This window comes from Homalodisca vitripennis, chromosome X (assembly GCF_021130785.1).
Source record: "Homalodisca vitripennis isolate AUS2020 chromosome X, UT_GWSS_2.1, whole genome shotgun sequence".
Lineage (NCBI taxonomy): Eukaryota > Metazoa > Arthropoda > Insecta > Hemiptera > Cicadellidae > Homalodisca > Homalodisca vitripennis.
The window spans coordinates 100,922,501-100,947,887 of NC_060215.1; the positions used below are offsets into that span (position 1 = coordinate 100,922,501).

A 25,387-nucleotide genomic window follows, 5' to 3' on the forward strand; every position below is an offset into this window, starting at 1 on the left:
ACCTGTTGCAATAATGTTTTCCAGATTGTCTCAGGATGTTAAAAGCGACTATAATGCCTTCTAGGGCAATAGATACGTCACTACCACTACGTCTCTATTGTGCATCTTGCTCCCAAAATATTGGAATCAAATGTATAAAACCAATTTCTAAAACACCTATCGAGGAATAATCAATTGTTCTCTTTGAAACATTTATAATTTGTATTGCCTCTCACGGCTGTAACAGTATTTTCCACCTCAAAGGAATTAATTTGAATGTCGTGATTATATTTGGACTCCTTTGGGGGACTAAAATAAAGAGTTTGAAGGAGGTGAGATATAGTTTTTAAAGGGAAAGTAGTTTATGGGTGTACTCCAAGGTTCTGCCTTAGGAGCTTTATTATTAATATAATTTAAAATAGACATTCTATCAATCAGTACGGCCTTCTTAATGGCCTTTTTATCTTTACGAGACCTCTTTTATCGTAATTTTGAAAATGCTTGAACCAGCATTAATAACACGATAAAAAGATGTTCTTTAGTTTCATTTGAGGGGTTTTTTTAAGAAAAAAGTCAAACTAAATCAAAATGATTGTTATCAATAATAATATAATACTAATAATTTGCTTTTCACTAATAGATGATAATAAAAATACTCCTTTATTGGGATAAATTATGGATGCAAAGCCTCCTCGATATTTATATACTCAACAAGTTATTTCTATGCTTTCTTGAGATTGTGTTTTTGTGAAAAAGCTGAGATCCTACGTTTCGTGAAATCTGTAATCATACTATATTTTAGACGTATTGCCTATCATCTGATTTATTTCAAAGTGGCATACGGTATGAATAAATACTCAAGGTACTTAGTTTTTACAAAGTACCAAAAAGGTCTTAGCACCAGTATAATTGTCGAAAAGTGAGAAGTACTTTCATAAGCCCTAAAATAACGTGCATAGTTTCATTTGATCAGTAAAATCAATTAAAATGTATTATACTTTTTACAGATTTTTCTGCCATGCCTTTATTTATTTATACTCAGCAATGGAAGGTATCTTTCACATCTTATCTTTCTATTCTTTATTTATTGTTTAGTTTGGTAGTTTGTATTGCACTTTGGAACCATACAATATTTATTATCAATATTTGAAAAGCGTTGAAAGACTAAACATTATGGCTGTAATTCTAACATTAGGTGCCGACTTGATTTGAGTGATATAAAATCTAATCAGGGATATTCATAGCTCAAAATACTCTAATTATACATTTATGTCAATAATGCCTAGCACGACAAAAACTGAACAAGAGGATCCAGCTGTATCAATATGAATTTGCTGTTGAGCCGTTAAGTCTTGCTGACCCATGAGCTAGTTACTATGAGATAAATATCTAAGCTCATATAGGTGAATGCAAATGAATGTGATTATGGTAACGGTGTACCAGGGAGACTGAGATAAAAGTAAATTTGGACAGATCACTTTAAAGCGACCTCTGACAAAACTAAAGTCTGATTTACACTGTTGGGAAATGACACGAGTTTTCCATTTGACAGCATACGTTGTTGGCAAATTTATGATACTGACGATGTCACGAGTATTGAGGAAACATGTCTCTCACATGTCACACTCGTACTATTGTTATATGAAAAAACAGGAGATATGGTAGTGACAGTGCAAGTCTAACAATACTTTAACTTTGATCGCGATACAACTTAGGGGTATAGTCTACATTAGTGAGAACGTTTGCGCATACAAGTTCTGCTGTCAGTTTGAATGTACATTATTTGAAACTGAAACTAGTAAAAATAAATCTTTGACATACTCATAGAAATGCACACTGTTCATCCTTACCCTCACATATGGATTTTATTTTTAAGAAAAGATATAGTGTACTATATTATTTGTTGAAAATAGTTTATTTGTGGTTTGGTATATGCATACAGATTTTTACATACTTTTATGCTCATAATGTTGATTTTTCATGGTTTACAGATGGGAAACACTTTTCATCGTAGGTTATTATAATAATAAAAGAAAAATAATAAAATACTTTAGTTATAATTAATGTTTTATTAATTAAGAGAGGCCGTTAAAGTGTATCTTCTGAACAAAATCAGATAAAAGTCAAATAACATACCTACGAGGGGAACAATACAACAAGACGGAAGGAGCTGAGAATTGGAAACAAACGGCACAAACGCAAGATGCTAGTGTCTCATTAATTTAGACAGCTTTTGAAAGTGTATCCTTTTGACACAGTCTCTCAGCTAACATATAGGCGGTAAACAATAAGAGTCGGAAGGAGCTTAGAATTGGCCACAAACGAAACAAATGAAAAATGCTAATGTATTATTAATCTACGGAGCTCGTGAAAGTGTATCCTCCCAACACAATCTCTCAGATATCATACATACTGGGAACAAAACAAGACGAAAGGAGCTCAGAATTGGTAAAAATGGCACAAATAGAAGATGTTAGTGTCTCATTAATTTAGAGAGCTTTTGACAGTGCTTTCTCTTATCATAATTACTTAGATAACATACTGAATATGAATTTAAAAATAACGAAGGAATTTTTAAATTATTAAACTAAAATTAAAATGATATTGAAACTATCTTTTTCTGTAAAAAAGCATGTACGATCTAATAATTCTTATCTTACAACGATGATGGTTTATTTTGTTATTATCGTTTGAAGAAAGGTAAATATTTTACCATAATAATAGTATTTTCTCTCTAAAAAATAAAACAACATATTTTTAAGGAACTTAAATTATTGCATTAAATAAATTTTAATAGGGAGGTAAAATAGTTATATTATTTAAATAAACTAAATTTAAAGAATTGCATAAAAATACAGTAAATTCAAGCAAACTTATTATCAATATTTAAGTTATTAATCCCAGAGAAAGGGCAATACCAGTTAAATAGAAATTTTAATAATTACTTAAATAAAATTGAAAAATATGTGACAGACTTAATGACTTTAATAGTAGCATTACTATCATATATCTGAACATATAGATACTGTTTTACCACTGTAAAAGGTCAATATATAGGAAAATCATTACCAATTAAACCTACAAAATAGTGAGAATAATGATTGTTTTATAAGTAGAAATTATACTAATTATTATTAAGCGTTAAATATATAACATACATTTAGGACTGTTTTCCGTGCATAATATAAGATTAGTTTCGTAGTCAATAAGAGTAAAAACTAAAAAAATATTGGTGCTGTCATTTAGTTTAATTTGCTTATAGCTTATAACATTTATTACAAACTGTGAAATAACTAAAAGAATAGGGATCAGTACATTTCTACTTGATGAACTTTTATGGTTTTGAAACAGCTGGTTAGTTATCCTATCACAGTAAAACTAAAAAACTTTAAAACATGTTTTTCATTACTGTTTGTATTAAGCAATAGCCTTTACCCAGGAGGGTTCAATTTTGGCTGGTTTATACCTTCCAGTTGAACCCACACTGGGCACAGCAAACACCGATATGTTACTTAAATATGGGCAACCTTATGGCTGTCCAGGAGCGGCAGTCGAGATTCTTGGGTGCAAGGATTGTTCGATAGGTCTAGTCTACAGCGGGAGATGACTGTTAAGAGTTGGTGGAGCTTCCTAAGGGTCAAAGGTTCTTGCTAGCCTCAACAAGGGTGTGCCACCCCCTGCCTGCTTTGACTGGAGTGGCTGGTTTAGAGCTGGCTTCCCCTTTTTCCGAGGGGATATGACTGAGATTAATGCCCTAAATTCTTCCTCATTGATCTCGGCAGGAGGCGGCCCCTACTCCAAACCTTACCAGGATCCAGAATATTCTGTCATGCCGGAAGCAGCGCAAAGGCCCTTTTAGAACTTGGTACAATTTCTAAGCTTTTTGTCTAAAGAGGAAAACAAACAACTCAAATACAGTTTTTGATATTTACTCAAAAACTGTATTTGAAATATAGTTTGTGTTATTTATAACTTATTAATATTCTTGACTGATTCTGAAGGAATCCAAAATGGAATGCGATTTTTCGGAAAATATTTGTCACAGCCTCCATATTTCTTGTAAAACTTGAAAAAATCTTAAATTTTTCTTTAATTAAAAAAATATGTAATTTTTGTAAACTGGTACAATTACCAATTTTTTCAACATTAGTTTGCTAAATGTCGGAAATTCCCATTTTGTTTTAATTTAAAGTGTGCATTAGTTGTAATCAGTGAGTTTGTATTCTCATTTGTAATTTAAACTAAACTAAAAACGAAGTCTTGACCAAAGATCGATTGAAATCAATTTTATCGCTAATTGTTTTACAAACAGACAAGCAGGAAAGGAAAAATCTTTATACCCAATAAAAAACAAAAATTGATTTTAGGGTTGCTCAGGAGGGAACAATGCCCTAAATTATGGAACAGGAGCTTCTATAAACACTGTATATTCTAAAAAGATCCATTGATACTCTAAAATTTATGTTGAATTATTACCTGAAGACTAATTACTGGTAAGAAGCAATGTAATGGCGATACTGATCAGAGAATCGGAGGTAGAAATGGAAGTGTTGAACCGCAGGACAAACCGCGGTCCGCGGCACTGCCACGAGCCAAGAGGAGATTTCCGATTGCTGCTATTACATTGATTACTTCGCTGCATCACCTGATAACCTACAAGATTTTACCTCATCCTTCAACATTACTGGTCAATATTCCGTGGCTGCTGCACGCTTTCAAAGACTATTGTTTTTTTGTTATTTTGAAGTTTTTCTTGAAAAAATAAATTGTTTTATAGTTTTATATAATTAACTGCAATACTATGTAAATGCTGAACATTATTTCTAATATTAAAAAATAAATTTCTGAGATTAATATATTTATTGTAATACTGGCCAAAACATATTATTTATTAAGTTGTAAAAACACTTTAAGCCCCAGCAGTACATGTTATTTGCAACAAATGTAATTATTCTGAACCTCCACTCACGTGCGGATAATAATAAAAAAACTTTTTCTTGATTATTTCATAAATTAAAGATTATTTGAATTTTGTGTTATCATATTTAATTGAGAACAGGAAACTTCATCGGACCCATATTTTTGAAAATATGCTTTAAAAGTCCAAGATGTTGGAACAATATTAACAAATAATTGGGAAAAAAGTGGAACTAATTAAATTACATGTACAAGTTTGTTATACAGTAATGTGTCATATTTCATAATAATGTTTGGAAGCAGTTTGTATTGTATAAGCACACAACCTAGTTTTTCGTGATATCGATTGAGGCACCATATAAGAAATGTATCTTTAGTCTAGTTATACGTTTTTAAAGTTCTGTTTTTAAATGCATACACTAAACTAATTAATTTAAAATTAACCGCCAGACACTTAAATATATGTCAAATTAGAGCCACCTGAATATACCTACTGAATGGTTCAAAAGACTTTCAGTCTTTTGCATCGCATGACGCTGATAATACTTATTTATTAACCAAATGAGTACTAAATTGGAACTACGGGAACTACGGTAATTATATAATAAAAAATAACGCAATCTTCTGCTGAAAATAAATCTTATAAGACTAAGGAAAGAATACGTTATTAGGTAGATTAGTTTCTTTACTCCTAGCCATCGATTCAGTTACGGGTTAAAGAGTGTCCCTGCTCTAAAAATAAACTAAGTTCAATCTACTATGCATCAATAAATTAACTTGAACTAACTTGTATATATATTTTTCCTAGTCTTTAGTGACACGGTTATGAGTACTGGTCCTATCCGTGAAACTCAAACATCTGGCTCATAGGTTTAATAAACATTTCAAAACTTAAAAGCATCCTAGATGTATTATCCAAAGACGAAATCCAAATAGATTCAGGGACCCTTGCATGGTAGTGCGTTTGAGTATGAATAGTAAATTAATAGCTCTTAAAAGTTTGTATTTATTTTCACTAACGGATACAAAACACACACTTTAAAACTAATTTAGTACTAAAATTGTTAATAAAAACATTCACCTGTCATAAGATTTCATAATGTCCTATATCAGTCAACCAATGCTTCCAGTATGTACTGACGACGACAGAAATGTTCTTCATCCTAACTGAGAGGTATAGTTTGGTTATCAACGATATGTAAATAGAACTGTGTTGGCTGATGATTGGCGTAGAATAAGTATTACGGAAGTGTAGAACCTGAGAATAAATTGTGGTCAGCGATGTTACCTAGATCTGAGGGTATATTGCTGGCAGCTTCTATAGTAGTGATCAGTTCAGTAATTAAATATTTTCACGAAAAATAAGCAAACCCCTTTTACTCTACAGTTGTGTTACTTTTTTATATTTAATTTTTATTCCGAGAACTGGTTAAAATTTGTTATCAAAACTTTCCTAATCAAGATAAAATACAACTGTTTCTCCTGACAACCTAAAACATTGTTCTATTTAATTATCAATATATATTTTTCACCCTAAGCATAGGTCTGACCTGTGCTCTGCTCTGTGATCAATATAAATATTATCATATTAAGTTTGATCATACAGTCTACTCACCAATGAGACAGTCAACATAACTTTGGTAACAGGCCGACTCTTTTTTGGAGGTCAATGGTAGACGTGGCTTGGGATATCTTAGTGCAGCTAGAACACTTGAATAATGAAAGGAATAAATCCGCAAAGTTGAAAAATATCAATATAATCTCAGAACAGTGTCTTAACTTTATAATGAATCTCATGTGGAAGTTGGACGATCGTACGATTCCTACCATAACGTTCCGTCTCTTTATATTTACTAGCGATCGTTTGATAGCGAAGCCTGACCTTTTCTTTCCTTTCACTTAGAGTATACCACCTTATAAAGACACTTATATAGTTAGTCCATTACGGTTTGAAAACGAGATATTGGAAACATGCTTCTTTATACTTTAATACCGGAGAGTTTGCTTTTTCTTTTCGTTTTAATTTTAGTACCACATTATCAATTTAGCTAGCCAAATTATATTTTTTACTTAACTACATATCATTAAAATGTACTTTATTTATATTTGAAAAAAGTACAATAAAATAATGGCAACTCATATTTATCTTCTCTTTTGCTAAAAAGTTAAACATTGTACACTTGATGAGCCAATGAGAGCATCTGTTCATCTAGATTACACTGGATGGCTGCTGAGTACTCTAGATCTATCGCTGCTAACTTTTTGGGCTATCTTCGACGGACGTAGACTCCAGATTCCAGGAGTCAAGTCTGTAACAATGTCGGATTTCATATGCTGCATTAAGCAGAAGGTGAAATGGAGCTAAACTCAACATTCGCATTAAACATATGTGTTTTATAAATATGTTAGAGTATCTTTTAGATTATATCAAAACATATTGAAATTTATTCTTGAAGTTGTATTTTATCTAGATTTGGAAATTACAAATGTTGACTAGTTCTCTGAATAAAAATGAGATATAAACAACAGAAATCAAGAGTATAAAGGGGTCTAGATGGTTCTCTCATGAAAATAGTTAGCTAATAATCCAAATTATATTTACATTATAGTTTATGATAAAAGATTATGTTCTAAAAATGACAATACAGAACGTGTCTATAGCTATTTCGTTATTTGCAGCATCAGTGTATACAAAACAAGAACTCCTAATTTATCTGAGCTCAGAGAGTACAACAAAAGCAATGTAAATTGCTCCAGAGCTGTCTGTCAGAAACGCTGATTGGTTCATTAGGAATATCTGTCACCACATCGTCGTCTCTCATTATAACTTGCTGGCCTATCTGCGGAGTTGGAAAAGTACGCAAGCATACGGCGAAGCTTGATAGATTGAAATTTAATTTCAATCAAAATTTAAATATATTCAGAGACATATGGTCTCCAAAGCCTCCCACCAACTTGCCTTTGCATATTTTGATATTGATTTGCATTTTTTAAATCATATTGTAGGGTAAAATTAAGGAGAGGTTGTAAATACAAAAACAAGGATATTATATAAAAAGGAAACTTCTATCTTATGATAAGTTTTGGAAACTACATGAGAAAGTAAGCATTTTATATGGAAACCGACACACACTCACGCACGGACGCACGCACGCACGCACGCACGCACACACACACACACACACACACACACACACACAAACAAACACACACAATCACAAATTATAAACTAATTTAGTGAAACCAGGGACTTTTATCCTTGTCTACATTTTAAGTCAGGTGTCAATTTCAATCGATCATCAATTATGATAAGTGCTAACGAACTATTTTTTGAAAGTATAGAAAATTAGCAGTTAATACAACATATTGGCTGAAAGAAGCGAAGACAGTAACTTGGGTTGGTCCGGGAAGTTTTTGCACCTAAGTTGGGCAATGATAAGGCACAGTGGAAATAGGAGGATTTACTCTGCCCTTTATACCTACTGTAGATTTCAAAAGCCAAAAGTAGAGGTTTTTTAGTTAGACTTCACAGGCCTAAGCATTTATATACTTTCTTGGTCGGAGCAACAAGGAAAACTCAACTATGTCATCGAAAATGTAATTAATTAATTCGAACTAGAAGTAGACCTACAAACGCAAGACTTCAATATAAGCCTGTTGCAAGATCACATAATTTCAGGAGGCGTTACGAGAAGAATAGTAGTTTAGTAGGTACCAAATATAAAGTACGGTAAAGATTATTAAGTACAAGGTTTGCCATGAAATCGTATGACAGCATATTTTTATCTGTCAATTTGTTGAGGATATGTGTAAAAAGATGTAAGATTATGTAGATTGGATAATGGGGAGAATGATATAGATGAATCAGTTAAATTTTATATGAAAAATACGTGACAGGAAGTCATTCTAGTATATATATATATATATATAGTGAGGTTTGAGTTGTCAATGAGGTTACTATATCACGAATAACTGTTATATAAAAAAGCGTATTTGTTTTTCACTTTACGATTAAAGGATAGAGATTGGAATATGTAAAAAAAGATTTATTATGTTGAATGAGATAAGTAGTATTTTATAATATATTAATACGCATTATCAAGAATAAGTATGTCCACTGAAATAAGAATCCATATAGGACGCAATATCAATTATATTTAAAGTAGTACATTTTATATTAAGTCAAAGTTTTTTTAAATTGAAATATCATTTGACAGCAAAAGATTACTCGTTACCAATTTAAAGTAAAAAATAAATGTCTATTTGATGTTCTCTTATTTTTGAACAAATTTTATATATGCTTATAATAACAACTGCCAGAGACTTTAATGATGCAATTAGTTCCAGATAAAGATACATTTTTAGGGAACATTCAATTCGTATCAGATATCGTATACCTATTTAAACCAATTAACAACAATATTATTTTTATAGAGCATTTTAATATTGCCATTCATATTTCAATTTACAGTAGTTAAGTAATATTGTGATTCGCAAATGGTCACCCACTACATTATTCCATTAAACCTATTAATTTTATCGTTAATAGTTTCTAGACCATTAGAGCAATATTTTTTACATTTGTCAGAGCTGTTGTAATTTTATAATTAATTACAACCCATTGCATTGATCACAGAGTAGATTTAGTGCACAGAGTTACTTATACATAATATTATAATACTATTATTTAAATTAAATATAAAGTTTATATTGATTTCGATATACATTGACAAAAACGTGTAAAATAATATGTATTGAAAATATAAAACCTTTTTTGTTTGTTTTCTGTTACTGAACAGTTATATTGAATTGAAATATAATTACAATGAAAAATTAAGCAGTTAATGTTAATTTAAACACTATGCACATGTTTCTTACTAATTGATTATCAAAAATATCAGTGTAGCAAAAAATAAGATTATTAGTAACAAACATACTCTAAAAACTTTCCTAATTATCAGTAAAATAATAAAGCATAGAAGATATAAGATATCAAAGTATACTCTCTGCATTAATGTTGCAGCTTGGTTTTCAAATTTTCAAAACAAATTTAAAATGTAATAAATATATCTAGTATGTTGAAATAGAAGTGTAAAAGTACCATGCTCCATGTTCATCCACCTACAGACTATTCATGGAATATTGTGTAATATTACGTTTTATGCAAATTTAGTTTTATAAATTTATTAATTGTCTAAAAACCAGAAGTTTCTTAAACCCATTGAACGTTTTAAAGTATACAAGTATTTATATTTTTATAGTTTATAAAAGATACTTAGCGTAATTGTTTGTAATTGAAGTTGCATATTATGATAATATTTATCTTTGTATGAAAATCTAACACACCTTCTAAATCAATAGAATTAAATTTAGACGACAAAATATACCATGTATCAAATTTAAGAAGATGTGACGAGATAATCCATTAATTTAAAAAGTATTTCAACTTTATATAGGAGAATTTACGTTCAATGAAAATGCTGTTAAACAGAGCATGCCATTCATTACATTCACGCTTCTCCCAGTTCATATTGGAGCCTATTCTTACTATCTGGTATCAGTTTTAAGTTAACCAGAAATTTACTGAAAAATTACTTTCAGATTAGTGTACAAGGCCTTATATGAGAGTTATAAAACATTTATATTTGGAATCAAACCAAGAACTGAACATGCCTCAAGTTGTCAAGGACAATTTCTAAATAAAATAGTTGTAGTTGTATACAAGTGGATGGTTTTATGTACATAGGAGGACAGTAGACAAATTTCTTGAAGTATAGTTTGATGGTTGATTTTCGAAGAAAAATGGCATATTTGAAGCAAAAATACGTGAACAATGAATGAGCTGCTTCTTATTTGTTTTATGCACTCCAGGATGTACTCGACATTCATACTTAAAGTTAAACATACAAGGACACTTTCTTATGAAGTTCTTAAGTCGAATAACTTGGGTGAATCCTTTAATTATTATTTAGTTTTGCCATTAAGTTTTGATTTATCATTAAACTTTTTTTGTAATTTATTTTATCAATAAAACCTCTGATATGTTTGGGAAGAGGTCAGCTACAGGCCCTGCTAACCATTGGACTCCAGTCCAGGCTCTTGAATCTGAGAACATTGGATCAGAATTGTTAATTGCATTAGCCCACTTTAATGACAAATGTTTAGTGCGACTCCCAGTCATCATCAAATGTAACAGATCTTAATCTTACCTGAAAGTGATACCTAATCAGTAAAACTATCAAAACATGTATTCAAAACAGCCTTAAATGCCAACTATCTTCCATTTGGGAAAATGAGACCTAACAGAAGCTGTGCGTAAAAATAAGTTTACAAGTTTACACTTATGGCTTAAGAATTTTTATGTTCTGTATAAGCCTGTCAATGATGATAAAATTGTTTACGATTACAGTATATTCAGTTACCGAGAAAATATTCCAAAATATGGAGAAAACTGATCTCCCTTCAACATAAAATAATTTGTGACCATGCAGAACGATATAAAAGAATATTGTACCACAGTACAAGGTGCTACAAAGCAAGACTTTATATCTCCTTTCGCACTTTAACTTCAATTTGTTTACGAAAGTACCAGAACAGCCACAAAAGGGTCTTCAAAAAAGTCAGTGTCTATTCCCGATAAAGCCCTGAATGAATATCTACATTGTATAAACAAGGGTCTTTGTTGCGTAAATGAGATTTATATGAGTTTCAGGAAAATTTTTCATCAAGTATTAATGAACAGAGGTTTTATTTTGCCACCGAAAGCTTGTTTGGACGTCTCAGACACTAAGCTGTTTTTACTTTTTCAGATGTATGATTGCAATATTGTGTGATATTTAAGTCGACATATATGTTTATTTTTAGTTGTTTTATGTTGCCGTTTGCCGTAAACAAAACATTTATATTAAATTAATCCGTAAATATTAAAAACATAACTAGTTCCAAAATCTAAATTTTGTGGGTGGGGAACCTTAAATGATAGTTGGTAAAAAAAGATTTTGCAACACTTTATATATAGTTTTTATGTTTACTCTATTTATAGGTTTAGGTCCTTCAAATAATTTGCTAGTGACTTTTGTTCGTGCTTCAGACGATCAAAAACCTAGCTGCTTAGATAAATATTTGTTTATATATGTGGTGGTCTAGCGAACAAAGTGACATCCTAATGTTTTTGCCGAGGGATGGAATACGTATAAAATGCGTAAATTATCAATAAATAAAGATTAAGCGTTATACACTGTGAACGTTTTAAAAATAATCCCCTGAGAGCGAGAAAATAATAAAGAGCCCCTCATCAAACAATTAGACCGACATAATTGGAAATATAATGATCATCGAACTGGCAGTTATGGAAGAAATTTCCGACATTGATTTGTATAACGAGACAAACCGTCTAAGACTGGACTATTACTTTTATTAGGTCGCCCACCTAGTTTTTATAGTAGCAATGTAGTGAAATAATCGATCACAATACGAAACGACGCATAGCACAAAGCGATCCCTCTCACAGCTCCAAGCGATTGTGCAGTTCTTAGGAACCAGTAATGAAGTAAAACAAAATTTTTCAGCATATAGCAACTAGCCAGGAGGTAGAGACTTTCGCCACACCTTGTGACAGACTCATAATATATATCGTAATTTAACGTACTTAGGAACTGACATTGTTGTCTGCATGTATATCAAGGATATTGTTAAATACTGTAACTTATTCAGAACAATTTATAACGGATTTCCTTACAATTAAATACAGTTCATTTATTAGGTGTTTATTTAATAATACAAGTGTAATTCTCTTCCCGGTTTTATAGCAGGAGTTTATTGTACAAAGAATAAAAACATGGGATCACTTCAAAATAATTTATTTATTTATTATAACACGTTATACAAGGTTCCCCACCTACAAATCAAAACTGGTTATTTTGAATTAGTTTTTCTAAATATCAATGATAATAATGTTTATGTAATAGTTTCATTGTTAACCGTCTAATTAGGTACTAAGTAGTAGATGACTCTTTTTTTCAAATTGTAATGTCTGTAGTTCCTTGGCTTATTTACTGTAAGAGATCTATTACTATACACTAATGTTATTTATAAGAAAGACTGATAAGAGTAAACCAAATCACAATGCATTTTTGCAAAACACACGGACACACAAGATGCAAATGACAACAATAATTATTTACAATATGCAGGCAACGTGTAAAAGTGTATCACAATTTAATTTTAGATGAGCGGTAGTGTTAAATGTATAAGTAAAGGTAAAATTAAATAATAAGGAGAAATAATACATTTATGATGAAATGTAAATTTTATTTTGTGTGTATAAAATGTTAGCAAAAATAATATAAAGCGGATTTAATTTGTAAAAAAAGGCAAGCAGTCAATGTATTTAAACTTACTGTGGAGAACTATAGCATGATAATAGAGTACTATAGGCAGTGTGTAAAATGGATGCAACACTTCTGAACATATAGTACACAAAGGAGAAACTGATAATAAAACAGATAAATCAAAAACACGTATTGAAGGAACGAAAATGCTAGTTGGGAACAAAACAACAACAACCTTTAACAAAGCTGACACACAAAAGAAGTAACACTATAGAAACTAGCAGGACAGATTGAAACATCGGGTGGACGAGACATTAGTTGCATCAATTCAAAGAAAAAGGGAAGAAAAACATAAGTGACCGACCACGATTGGCAATCCGCCTAGGGTCGATGTAGCGCGGACTCGAAGGTGACGTCATACCACAACAGAAGTCCTGCTGATCTGCAACATCCAATCACTGACTCGCTCACATCGTCATCTTTGTCCTACAGCCCGACCATGCCTGACTGACTCGCTCGCAGCTTTCCCCACTTTCATTTAAATGACGAGTTCAAAATCAAATAATTTTGGATTTTATTGTTGTGTTGGGCCAATTATATATTTATTTCCAAATACGAGCAGATACAATCTGTGAAATTAATTACATAATTGATTGGGATGGTTAAGGAATTTCTTTTTTATTCTGATATTATTATTGAACGACAGAAATTCATTAGCCCGATTTATTTGTTTTACAATATTTATATACAATTATAAATATTTTAAACCAATTATGTTTACCGATTAAGCATTATACTTGAGTAAAACATTTACCGTCTTCGGTATTTAGTTTGAATATACCAAATTGGGAAATGTTGTCAATTCAACCCTCTGCAATGTATTGTAGAATAGTTTTGCCTGAAGATGTGGCATTTTAACAAGTATAAATTATAGCGCTGTTACTTATCAATTTCAATACGTTTACATTTAATTGATGAATTTCAAAATTATGACTTAACAGACAGGCACCCACTTTACTTAATAAATTTTTGAAATATTGGTTTGAAACAGATTGTAAGACAAGGAAAGGTCAATGAAGATGAAGGAAGATAATACTAGGCTGTACAGCGATAAGCCTTACTTACACTTTGTGATTGGGAAAGTAATTGGTTTTTGCAGGCGGGGGGGGGGGCGGGGCGGTGAAGGGCGTTAGTTAGAATATTATAAGGTTTAGTCTGAATACAATTTGGAAAGTAAACGGGGAGTCATATAAATGCAAAAAAGCATCTAGGGAATTCACATGCAAGGCTAATGTAATAAATGTACACAATACAAAAGCAACTATAACAATACTACTAGGCCTACTTAAAAAATGTGAAATACTAAACATTACCTATCCAAAAAATTGAAAAGAGAGTCTTAGTGTTTAAATGTTTCTGTATTAAATAGGCCAACAGTGATCAATGATTAAAATAAATAAATTAAAATGAATTATATAACTCTGTTACCTATGTAACAAGCTGCTCAATAAATAAAACTATTGTTTTTTCAGTGAAAATGTAAATAATGGAATTTACCATAATATGAGCCATACGTCAATATATGAGCAATCCTGTGTTTAATTGATGTGCTCATTTAACCTAGCGTGTGGTCTGTATAAAATCATCGGATCATAAAGTAAGTAATGCATTTTTAATTAACTCTATTGTTTCCGTATATGTTTTTATCCTTAACATCCTAATTAAACTACGAGCAGATTTAGTTGATTTTATTATAACAGTATTTTAGTATAAAAATAATTTAAGTTTTTATGCTGAACATTAACTACTTTTTTGAAGCATTTTAATTCTCGGGAGGTATTATTTATTATTTTGTTATTTCAGAAATACGTTAAGTGATAATAACTATATTAAATATTCTATTTATAAGTTACTAGAAAATAGCAGGAATTTAAAATTATATTAGTTTAATTTGTGTTATATCTGCGAACTTTTAATTGGTGTTAAGGTGAGAGGTTTATATAAGCTAAAACCAAGGTCAATTTAATATTTGATCATGGTGGATACACAAATAACAATATGGTTTTTATTTATATTAATTAAAAAAATGTTATATACCACAATAAGGTGAAATAACAGTATACACGAAGTATAATAGATGTTTATTTATGTTTTATTCCTTTAGCCGATACGCAAATGAAAAGTTGTTAAACAGTGGAAGACCGCAAATAAGAACTGTTGTCGGTGGGTTTTAATATGAGTGTAAATTAGTGTACATACTTCAAATTGAGTAAAGGATATCAATTGTACCCAATTCCAAAGGAAATTTGTATAATTTTATGTTCCTGAAAGCTTATAAAAGCAGACAAAAGCAATGGGTTCTTCTGGCTATGTAGTAACTCACGTAAATTTGATCAATATAAACTACTTAAATAAAAATTCTAACTAAGAACTTAATTCTTTATCAGGAATTCCTACATTATTGTTCCTAAAATATTGTGTTTGTGTTGAAATCGATGGTAATAATTGAGAAAAGACAATTGTTACAATAATTATCACATAAACTTGTAACGTAGTAGTATTTGTAACATAGTTTAATAAGAACAAACCAATTTATTCTTTATGGTGAATGCAACATGAACACATGGTGAAGTATTCCGGTATTTACTAAGTTTTCTGACTTAAAATTTCAAAATAATACGTTTTGGTTTATATTTTTGATCGGTTTTGTTAAGTTCGGGGTTCAAACACCTGCTTAACGCATGTAAATACATTGAAAATGTCCCATACAAAATATCTTTCACTGCTAAATCTATAACTTTTACACAATACTACATGAATTATACAGAATCACTTTTTACCAAAGGAAACCATTTAAATGTTTTGCAGATTACTTTCACTGCATTTGTTATACCTATATTTATGTTTGTCACATTTTCAATTATAATGTTTATAATACGTGTTAGAGAGAGAGGAATATAAGAGTCTCAATTATAAGTTATTTGGTGCAAAGTGGTCTACAAACTACTATTACGCAACTCATACATATGTATATAGCATGTCCAGTTGGTGCTCGGGTGGAAACTGTTATAAGCAATCAGCCAGGCAGGGCACGGTAATAACATACCAAGCATGGTTAAATATACACAAGGAAAACATCGTTAGTAAATACGTCTTTATCATTACATACTCATATATTAATACTTAGCTTATTACAAGATAATTAAACACTGCAACATATTACCTCATAGAAATTAATCTCTATTTTAATATTAACAGCAAAAGGGTCATGAGTTAGCTTGGGGGTTCAAAATACAATTAGTAACACATGTACATTCATTCTACACTACATAGCAATATTTCGATTACTGAACAATTTCTTGCAAAGAATGAAGTCACACAATTACCAAGTATATTTTATTATGAACTATGTCCAATAATTTACTTAGCATTGAAGACAATACAAAGAACGTGCTGGTTGACACACAAGACAGTATTCACGTCCACGCTGGTTTCCTTTCAACACTGATAGAATACACAACAAGGGTACTGCAGTTGAATACAATCTTACTTAAAGTAATTTATTACGTTTCTCTCAAAGACGTTGGTTTTGGCACTAGCACGTGTGGCACTAGCATGTGTGTTTTGTCATATTAATGATGAAGTTGTAAAAAATTACAATCTACGTTTACAAAAACCTTTATTCATGCCGAATTCCGGGTGTTAAATACCACCTCTTTTGAAAGTTTACACAATACTAACACAAATTATTCTAGTTTTGTAAAGTTATTGGGTATAAATTATTTTCAGTTGAAGTGCAGTTTCCTAGAACCAACCGAAATGTGGAAACATTCACTAAGAGAACTTACCATACTTTTCCACAAATACTCCTGATACAGCTCTTGAAACCAGTTTGCTGCAGATGTTCAAGCACAGCAACAGATTTAACCAAATCACACAATGTTAGTGCATTTTAAATTGCCCAGCATTGTTTAAAAATATCCGTGAACATGCCAACATTTAATAAATCTTTCAACTGACATCCCTTACAGTTTTAAAAATCAGGTCAAAGGAAATGTTGTTTTTTATTGGCATGAAAGAAGTACAGACTACCGCCATGGCCAACTACAGACGGGTCTGACGAGACCGATGTCAATTACCTTATCTACAAACAAGCTGCAGTCGTTTGTTGATCACTCACTCTTCAACATGCTGTTACCCTCCTCTTACTACGTTTATTAGAGTGTTGTCAGGGTCGACCTTGATCTTTACCGTCTTTTACTCTTATTCTGTTGATAAAATTCTCACACAGGTTTATGGGGACGGACATAATGAATAAAAACCAACCTCTCTTAAAACAATAAAAATAGACCTCCTCGATCAGTTAGTGCATTGATGTTTTTTAATTTCTAATTCACATTTGAAATGAGTGTTGCATGATGAAGCAAACTTAGTCCGGTTTGTGTTCTCTGGTCTGTTTAAACATATACTCCTTTTCACAGAAATTACATTGAATTATGTCTGCATTAGTGTTTGGTTTTTTTTTTTGGAAAAACTCATCTCAACATCATACGATGATATAATTTATAAAAAGACAATAATTAGTTATAGATATTTAGAAATGTCCTATAAATATTGTATTCGAAGAGTGCTTTTATACAACCCATCAATTATTATTTTAAGTGGATAGCTACAGTCATGTGCAAACTAATCTGAACAAAGCCAATTTCAGTTAAAAACAAACATTTATTAGGCTAATTACATAAGTTTTCACATTATGCATACATTTAATACTTAATGTGGCCTCCTTTTGCTTGTATTTACATTTCAAGACTTTTTGGCATTGAAATCGACCAGTTTCTTGCACATTTCTTGAATTTCAAGGTCATGAAACCAAACCTGAAACAGGGCTGAAATCATCTTTTCTTTAGTTGTGCAGTCCTTTTCTCTTTTCTTACAAGTGGACCAGAGATTTTCTATTGGATTGACATCAGGTGAGTTCCAGGCCATTCCAAGCACAAAATACCCTGTTCATCCATGAATGCCTTGGATGCATGACAGGATGCAAGATCTTGTTAAACCAGAGGATATTTTACGTGATAATCAGCTTCTAGTTTTTTAAGTTCAAGAATCACTCTGCTTTGTAGAATAGGGATATATTTCTCACTGTTCATCATTCCAGATATTGGTACCAAAGGCCCTAAGCCGAAAAACGAAAAACAACCCCAAAAAAAATTTTTAACCGGGTGTTTTACTGTTTGTTGGAAATGTTTCGGTGACACAGGTTCATTATCTGACCTTCTTACATGGGACAACTTCCTACCTTTTACTTCAAAATGATTCTCGTCAGAAAATAAAACCTTCATCCAATTCTCAACTTTCCAAAATTTGTACTTTTTGGCCCGAGCCAACCGTTTTTTTTTCATCATAGCGGCTGTTAACAGTTGTTTTTTCCTTGGCCTTCTGGCTTTTCTGTTAACGGCCAAATGACGTCTTCTGAATGTTGAGTCATGAATATGAACCCCAGCACCTTCTGTCTTTTTTAAGATCAAAACTGTTTTTTTTTTTTCAGGGTGAATTTGACTATTTCTTAACAAAATTGCATCATCTTTGGTTGTAGTTTTTTCTTTTTCTTCCACAAAAACCTTTTCTTTTAGAAGATATTGATCCGGTTACATTTTTTAACTTAATAATATTATTTACAGAGTCCAAACTAACACCACATTGTTAAGCAATTTGTCTTTGAGTCAAAGAAGTGTGTTCATGCAGGGTTTACATTCTTGCTTCTTTTCCTAGGAATTAGATCCATAATAAACTAATATCGAAAATAACCCAAGAACTCACCAAAATAATCGGAAGGTTAAAAATGACAACACAAATACAGTAATATCACTTAACCATGTGCAAACATAAACATAACCTCAAAAAAGTGTTGTAGTGATGTAGAAACAATGAATCACATGTACATAAGAAATAACACCACATATGCAGGTTGACCAACGCCGAAAATCCAAATTTACCTCTCTGTTCAGATTAATTTGCACATGACTGTATTTGAACATAAACGTGGCGTATACGTTTCGTACGCTCATTCTTTCCTTAAGAAATCAAACGAACATTCCTAAATCCATCTTAAGAGAGATAGTTCAACGTTCGACTGATGATTTAACATATTAAGAGTTACAATGTCAATGCAGTAAGACAACAATTATAAACGGTGAAGTAATAAATTTTCAAGAAAGGCAAAGCTTATTATAATTTATAAAGATTCATATTGAGATACTAATCTACTTTTTAAACTTTATATTCAAGAGGTAATTACAGTGCGATCGGTTTTTACTCACATTTATTTCAAGTAAGCAGTATAAAATTTATTTTTACATTTTATCCTGCAAGTGTTTTAAAAGTCCAAAATAAATATGCATGTGGCACAAAAACAATAATAATTGAAAGCTATATATTTATTTCATCTTCTTAAATTAATTTTGATCAATAATGGCACATTAAAGTACTGCTCTTAGTAGTTTGGAGGGTTTTCTTTGCGGGGAAAAATGTTATTACACAAAAATAAAAGTGCAGTTAAGTGAAGGGAGGGTTTAGAGTGAATCTACAAACATTAAAAAATAAAAAATAGTTAAAGAAATTGGCCTCTTGTTAAATCTTGCAACGACTTTTGTCCGTCCTGCGGCAGAGTTACCAACAGTAGCGATTGATGTTAGAGGGGGAGGGGTAGGACCCCTCACTTTGAATATTTTAAAAATGTTTGTATATTTTTATGATCATTGGATGATTAATACACTTTTTACCAACTGTGGGGGATTTTAGCTCTCCGGGTACATTTCTGGACACGTATTAGTCCGTTGTCAAAGTCTTAATTTAATCCCTAGAGAATGTTCTAAATTTCCGATACACAATATCGCTTGTGTGGTAAACAGAATATGTTTAAATTGTATGAGCATTTTGAGACCATCCAAGTCTGATATCCGAAACAAGACCATCAATTAAATGTGTATAAATGGTGGTTCTAGATCACCCCAAAGGTTTAGAGGCGAGGCCCTCAACACGCGTTATAAGTTTCATGCTAAGAGTGGTTCCAGACTTATTCTTTGTTTGAGTACTTTCAAATATCGCAGAGTGCTGAAGTTCCAAAACAGGCTTTCAGGAACATTAGGATACAATCAACGAAAATTAATGAAAATATTTACTTATTTATTCGTTTGTGTTTATTTAACAAGGTACTGCTTCTTATTAGTTACGTTAATGTCTATTGATAACTAAAGGCTATTGGTAACTAATGACTACTACGAAATAAACATTTTCTTGTTTAAATACTATAACTATAATAAACCTTTATTTCGTAGCTTTAACTGCTGAGATAAATTAACTTTTAAGTTATAAAATCTCATCAAAAATTATTAGAAATCTGTTCTGAAACTGAACTATTTGAAACACATATTAAAGTTGCAGTAAGGTCTTAATCGCCAGGACACAATATTGAGTTGGAAAGCAAGAGATTTTAGCCAAGATATTAAAAATCATTTTAAAAGACGTCTGTCCCACAGAAGGGTACACGTAAGTGCAGAAATATGGCACTTACCATACTTTTCCACAAATACTCCTGATACAGCTCTTGAAACCAGTTTGCTGCAGATGTTCAAGCACAGCAACAGATTATCATTATATATCAACAAATATTGATATATATTAGCTGCAGTTTCAAAGAAAATGTTTACGAGGCTTAGTACAAACAGTGATAAAGCAACATCACATAATAAAAAAAGAAATTACCTTGTTTAAGTGAAGACGACCGACAGTGATGTTACATTCAAGTTGTTGAGAACGATTACAAAGTTTCAGACAGCTTAGAAACTTTCGTTTGATTAGCAGCAAAGTTCAGGTTAGCCAGGTAATCGGTGTCGATAACGGAAATAATGACAGCCATAGCTTATCTTTGTGTCAGAGAAAGCCAGACGAAACATAGTGACTAAAGGTTTATTATTATCTTGTCACAGTTTGATTTTGTGTCTTATTACTTATTTTATACGTTTACCAGTATTATTTGAGAACATTTTATATTTTTTAGCGGTTTAGAATGTTCAAAACAAAATGTCTTAAATTTTGTATGTTATAATACAGTGATTGTTTAGCTTTGAAAAACATATAAGCAATAATAAAATAATAATTACACTACGTTAGAAATTTAAAAAATCCTTTTTAAAAACCTATTTAATGTAAAATTTGACAAGATAAAATAAGAACAGTTAGAAAAGCACAAAACGTTTTATTGATATATTCGATAAACCTCACTGTGAGTAATATATATTAAAAAAATTATCCAAACTATCCACTGATCTTTGTAGCTTTGTTACTGATATATATATATATATGTATATATATATATATATATATATATATATATATATATATATATATATATATAAACTTTTTATTACCACTACAATTGAATTTCATAAGCCCAATAAAATCATCATTAAGGTTAAAGGTAAGGGTCTCTTATTTAATCAAGTTAAGCCTTTAAAACTTAGCCAACGGCCTCCCAATCACCAACGATTGCCGTGCAGGCAAGGACAGGTTCGCAACTCTTCGCAGCTTGACTCTGTTATCATGCGATCACTGCCTATCTACCTGACTGCTCCACTAATGGGGTACACAATTAAAACTCAAGCATTGAAAATGGTCGATTTAAATCCAAAATTAAACTGTAAAGGGCAGTAAGGAAATGAAAAGTTGTGTTCGCAACTCATGGTATATACTGAGATGTAGTATCCGTGAAACATAATGTGTGAGGTAGGCTCGTTATTGGAAGATATATACATACATATACATATATATATATATATATATATATATATATATATATATATATATATATATATATATATATATATATATAAATACATATATAATATTTGGAACTACACTTTCGTCTAAATTGAGACACCAATAGGTAGTCTTGAAGACCCAAACCAGATGGCGAGAAGTCCCCCCGAGAGCCAGGCATTATTTATTATACCAGCAATTAAAACTCAAGCATTGAAAATGGTCGATTTAAATCCAAAATTAAACTGTAAAGGGCAGTAAGGAAATGAAAAGTTGTGTTCGCAACTCATGGTATATACTGAGATGTAGTATCCGTGAAACATAATGTGTGAGGTAGGCTCGTTATTGGAAGATATATACATATATCCCCCCGAGAGCCAGGCATTATTTATTATACCAGTCATTAAAATGTGCATTCCCAAAAGAACATACTTATTCCACTTGCTGATTTCCTCGGCCTTAGAAATAATTTCACTTCTTGCTAAATCCAATCCCGAACACATTACCACGCGTACAACACTAAATTAACTTATTTTGTATTGCTTTTAAGTTATTTTCTTGTGACTCTTTTCATTGAAAGGTATAAAGCAATGGCTTCAATTAGGCATCATCAGACGTGAGAAGTTTTTAAACCGGTCTGAGACAGTGATGGTCATTGTGAGAATACTCCTCACTAAGGTTTATCTATTTGGAACCATAGGAATACATTAAATTCATTAAAATAAACCCACATTTGTCATATGCATATTCAAGTATGATTTTAGTTAACATATATAATAGCATAACCTATGCAAGTTTTTACTATAATCAGTTTAATTAGTTGATAACTACAATACAAGTAAGTATTTTAAGGCAAATTGAGATTTTGATTTCTAAAAATAAAATATCTACATATAATATTATTACATAAGCAACATCCGGCAAAGTATATTGCAGGTCATAAAACATGATTTATAGACAATAATTACACAATAATAAACCGAAATAATTCATACGGTTGAAAGTCCTGAAGTATATTTTGCTCACTACATTTTATTTGTGTTTACGTATAGTTATAAAAACAAATTATTACCTACATTTATTCAAGAATCCACATTATTTGCTTGAATTTACTGATGTAATTGACTAATTTCTCTTCAAGAATATAAAAGGAGATCATTTATATGATGGTATTATTGTTCACTCCAACACTTGGGTCGTCTAATGTAACATAAATGGGTTTAAAGCTTCATTTTTGTTATGTGCTTTTTATAAGAACCTATTTTTATATGTTAAGTCCAAGTCTTACGTGGGTAAACAAAACAAACTTCTATTACTGACGGCATCTTATTGATTTTTAAGCAAACCAGTTAAAATAGAAATTTCTTAGTAAATGACTCGGCAAATAATAATAAGATTTCGGCGATTCAAATTAAAATAACATCGGAGATTCCAAAGATCTATAGCTAATTATGATGCTAACCTGTGACTGGAGGCAATAACCTCTTGTCGTATCTTGTCTGCTTGAGGAGGTTGTCTAGGATCTCCTTGTCAGATCTTCCATTTTCAAATCTGAAACAAATATAATCTTTTTTAAATAAATATATCTCTTATACCCATCCAACGAGAACACTTACTAAAGAAGTAAGCCTTCTTTTTGAAATTAAAGTAATAATAACATTAAAGTCTTTTTCCTAGCATGTTTATGTAAATACATAGTTAAAATTACATTAACTTAACGTTTTATACTAGTTGTCTACATCGTATTTAAAAAACTGCTTGAGCTTCGTTCACAATTAACTGGAATGAATGCCTAGAAATAGTCAAACATCAACATTAAACCAATCGCTGTGCAAGTTCCGTTATACTTCTTAAAATATAACTAGATTTGGCAGAAGGCTATTCTTGTCTATCTTTAAAAATTTAATGGATATGTAAAATTAAAGCTAAATTCCACCAGGTCTGAAAAGAAATACACTAGAAGTGCTCTGCCTGTTAGCAAGCGGACGAACAACTCTCGTCTTCCAATATTGTGGAAACTCAATTACTCCTGTATGCTCAAGATGTGCGATAGTTTCAATGGCGAAAGTACCAATCTTATCAGTTCAATATATCATCCATATCTACTGACCTGAAATTATGTAAGTTCATTGGAATTTTAGACTCTAATCTGGGGTTTCTTTAGTTCCAATACTCTTACTCCTGTTACGCGTTTTAATTATTCCTTGAAGCCCGACAGTTCTTAATGTGATTCATAAATTAAACCAAGTTAAAGTTTCTAACTAACAACATGTGCAGATTTTACCATATACGTATGTATAACTGTATCCCTCCAATTTTTTAGTAACTCATTTGTGCACGAGTTATTAAAAATTTGTATAAAAATACTAAGCTTTCTTATGCATGGTAATATTGCAGTTACAAATTGCAAATTTTCTGGGGTTTTCTTACTAATTTTGTATGTGAGAAAAAATGTCCTAGTTTACAATTTATAAAAGCGTTTATGGATTAATTTTATGTCATTCATTTTCCATTTAAACAGTTCCATTTTCAATTATAAATGATCGACTTTATTACGATCGAAAAAATGTCCAATGAAGTAGTAATGACAAAATAACACAGCTATATTTGTATTAAATAATAATATCTTATCTGTTAATCATTTTAATAGATCTTTAAATATCAATAGTCGTTAAATACAGTGTCACAGCAGCACTACTGCTCTTTAACAGGGGAGGGTTTAGTGCTTTATTTTTGTAGACAACCCCGTTTATAGTAGTGGTACAGCAGTAATTAAGAAGAGATGCATGATGCTGTGAGAACAATCTTGAGGCCGGTGTACAAGCAAATACAAGAAGAAAACAAGGCAAAACATCCTCCTTTATTTGAACAAATACTGCAGACTTTTCAAATGGTAATTCTTTTGGTCAATATACCGATGTAATTATGTATGTATATATACACACAGATTTTTATTTTGTCTGGGAGCAAACAAAAATTCTAGTTCATTAATTTTTTAAAATCAACTAAAAATCATAAGCCTTTCTGAGTCGTGAAAAACAGGTACAACCGACTGTACACTTCCCACAGTTGTAGTCACCTTGATTCACCATGAGATATTCTATCACTGCCTCGTAGAACCCTCTGGTGGCATTTCCTCTAAGCAACTGATGTGTGAGACCTAAACCTTATCATAACCTCAGCGCTCCAAGACAACACAATTGTGCTCCAAGTTATCGAAAAAGATACTACTTACCACATTTGTGGCCAGAAAAACATCCACTGTCTGAGTTTTAACACACAGATTGTCCTATATTTTGTAGAACCGAATTGTGTTTATGACATCTCTCATCAGAGTCGAA

General features: G+C 31.3%; 1 protein-coding gene across 9 annotated transcripts in view; it reads right to left on the reverse strand.

Annotated features, from left to right (window-relative positions):
* The window catches only part of LOC124369750 (glutamate-gated chloride channel), a 645,135-nt gene that overhangs the window by 173,074 nt on the left and 446,674 nt on the right, over positions 1–25,387 (reverse strand). For all 9 annotated transcript variants that reach the window (XM_046827827.1, XM_046827822.1, XM_046827823.1 and 6 more), the window contains exon 6: positions 23,509–23,597. In XM_046827827.1, coding sequence (XP_046683783.1) covers positions 23,509–23,597 — 89 coding nt within the window. The remainder of the gene's footprint in view (positions 1–23,508; positions 23,598–25,387) is intronic.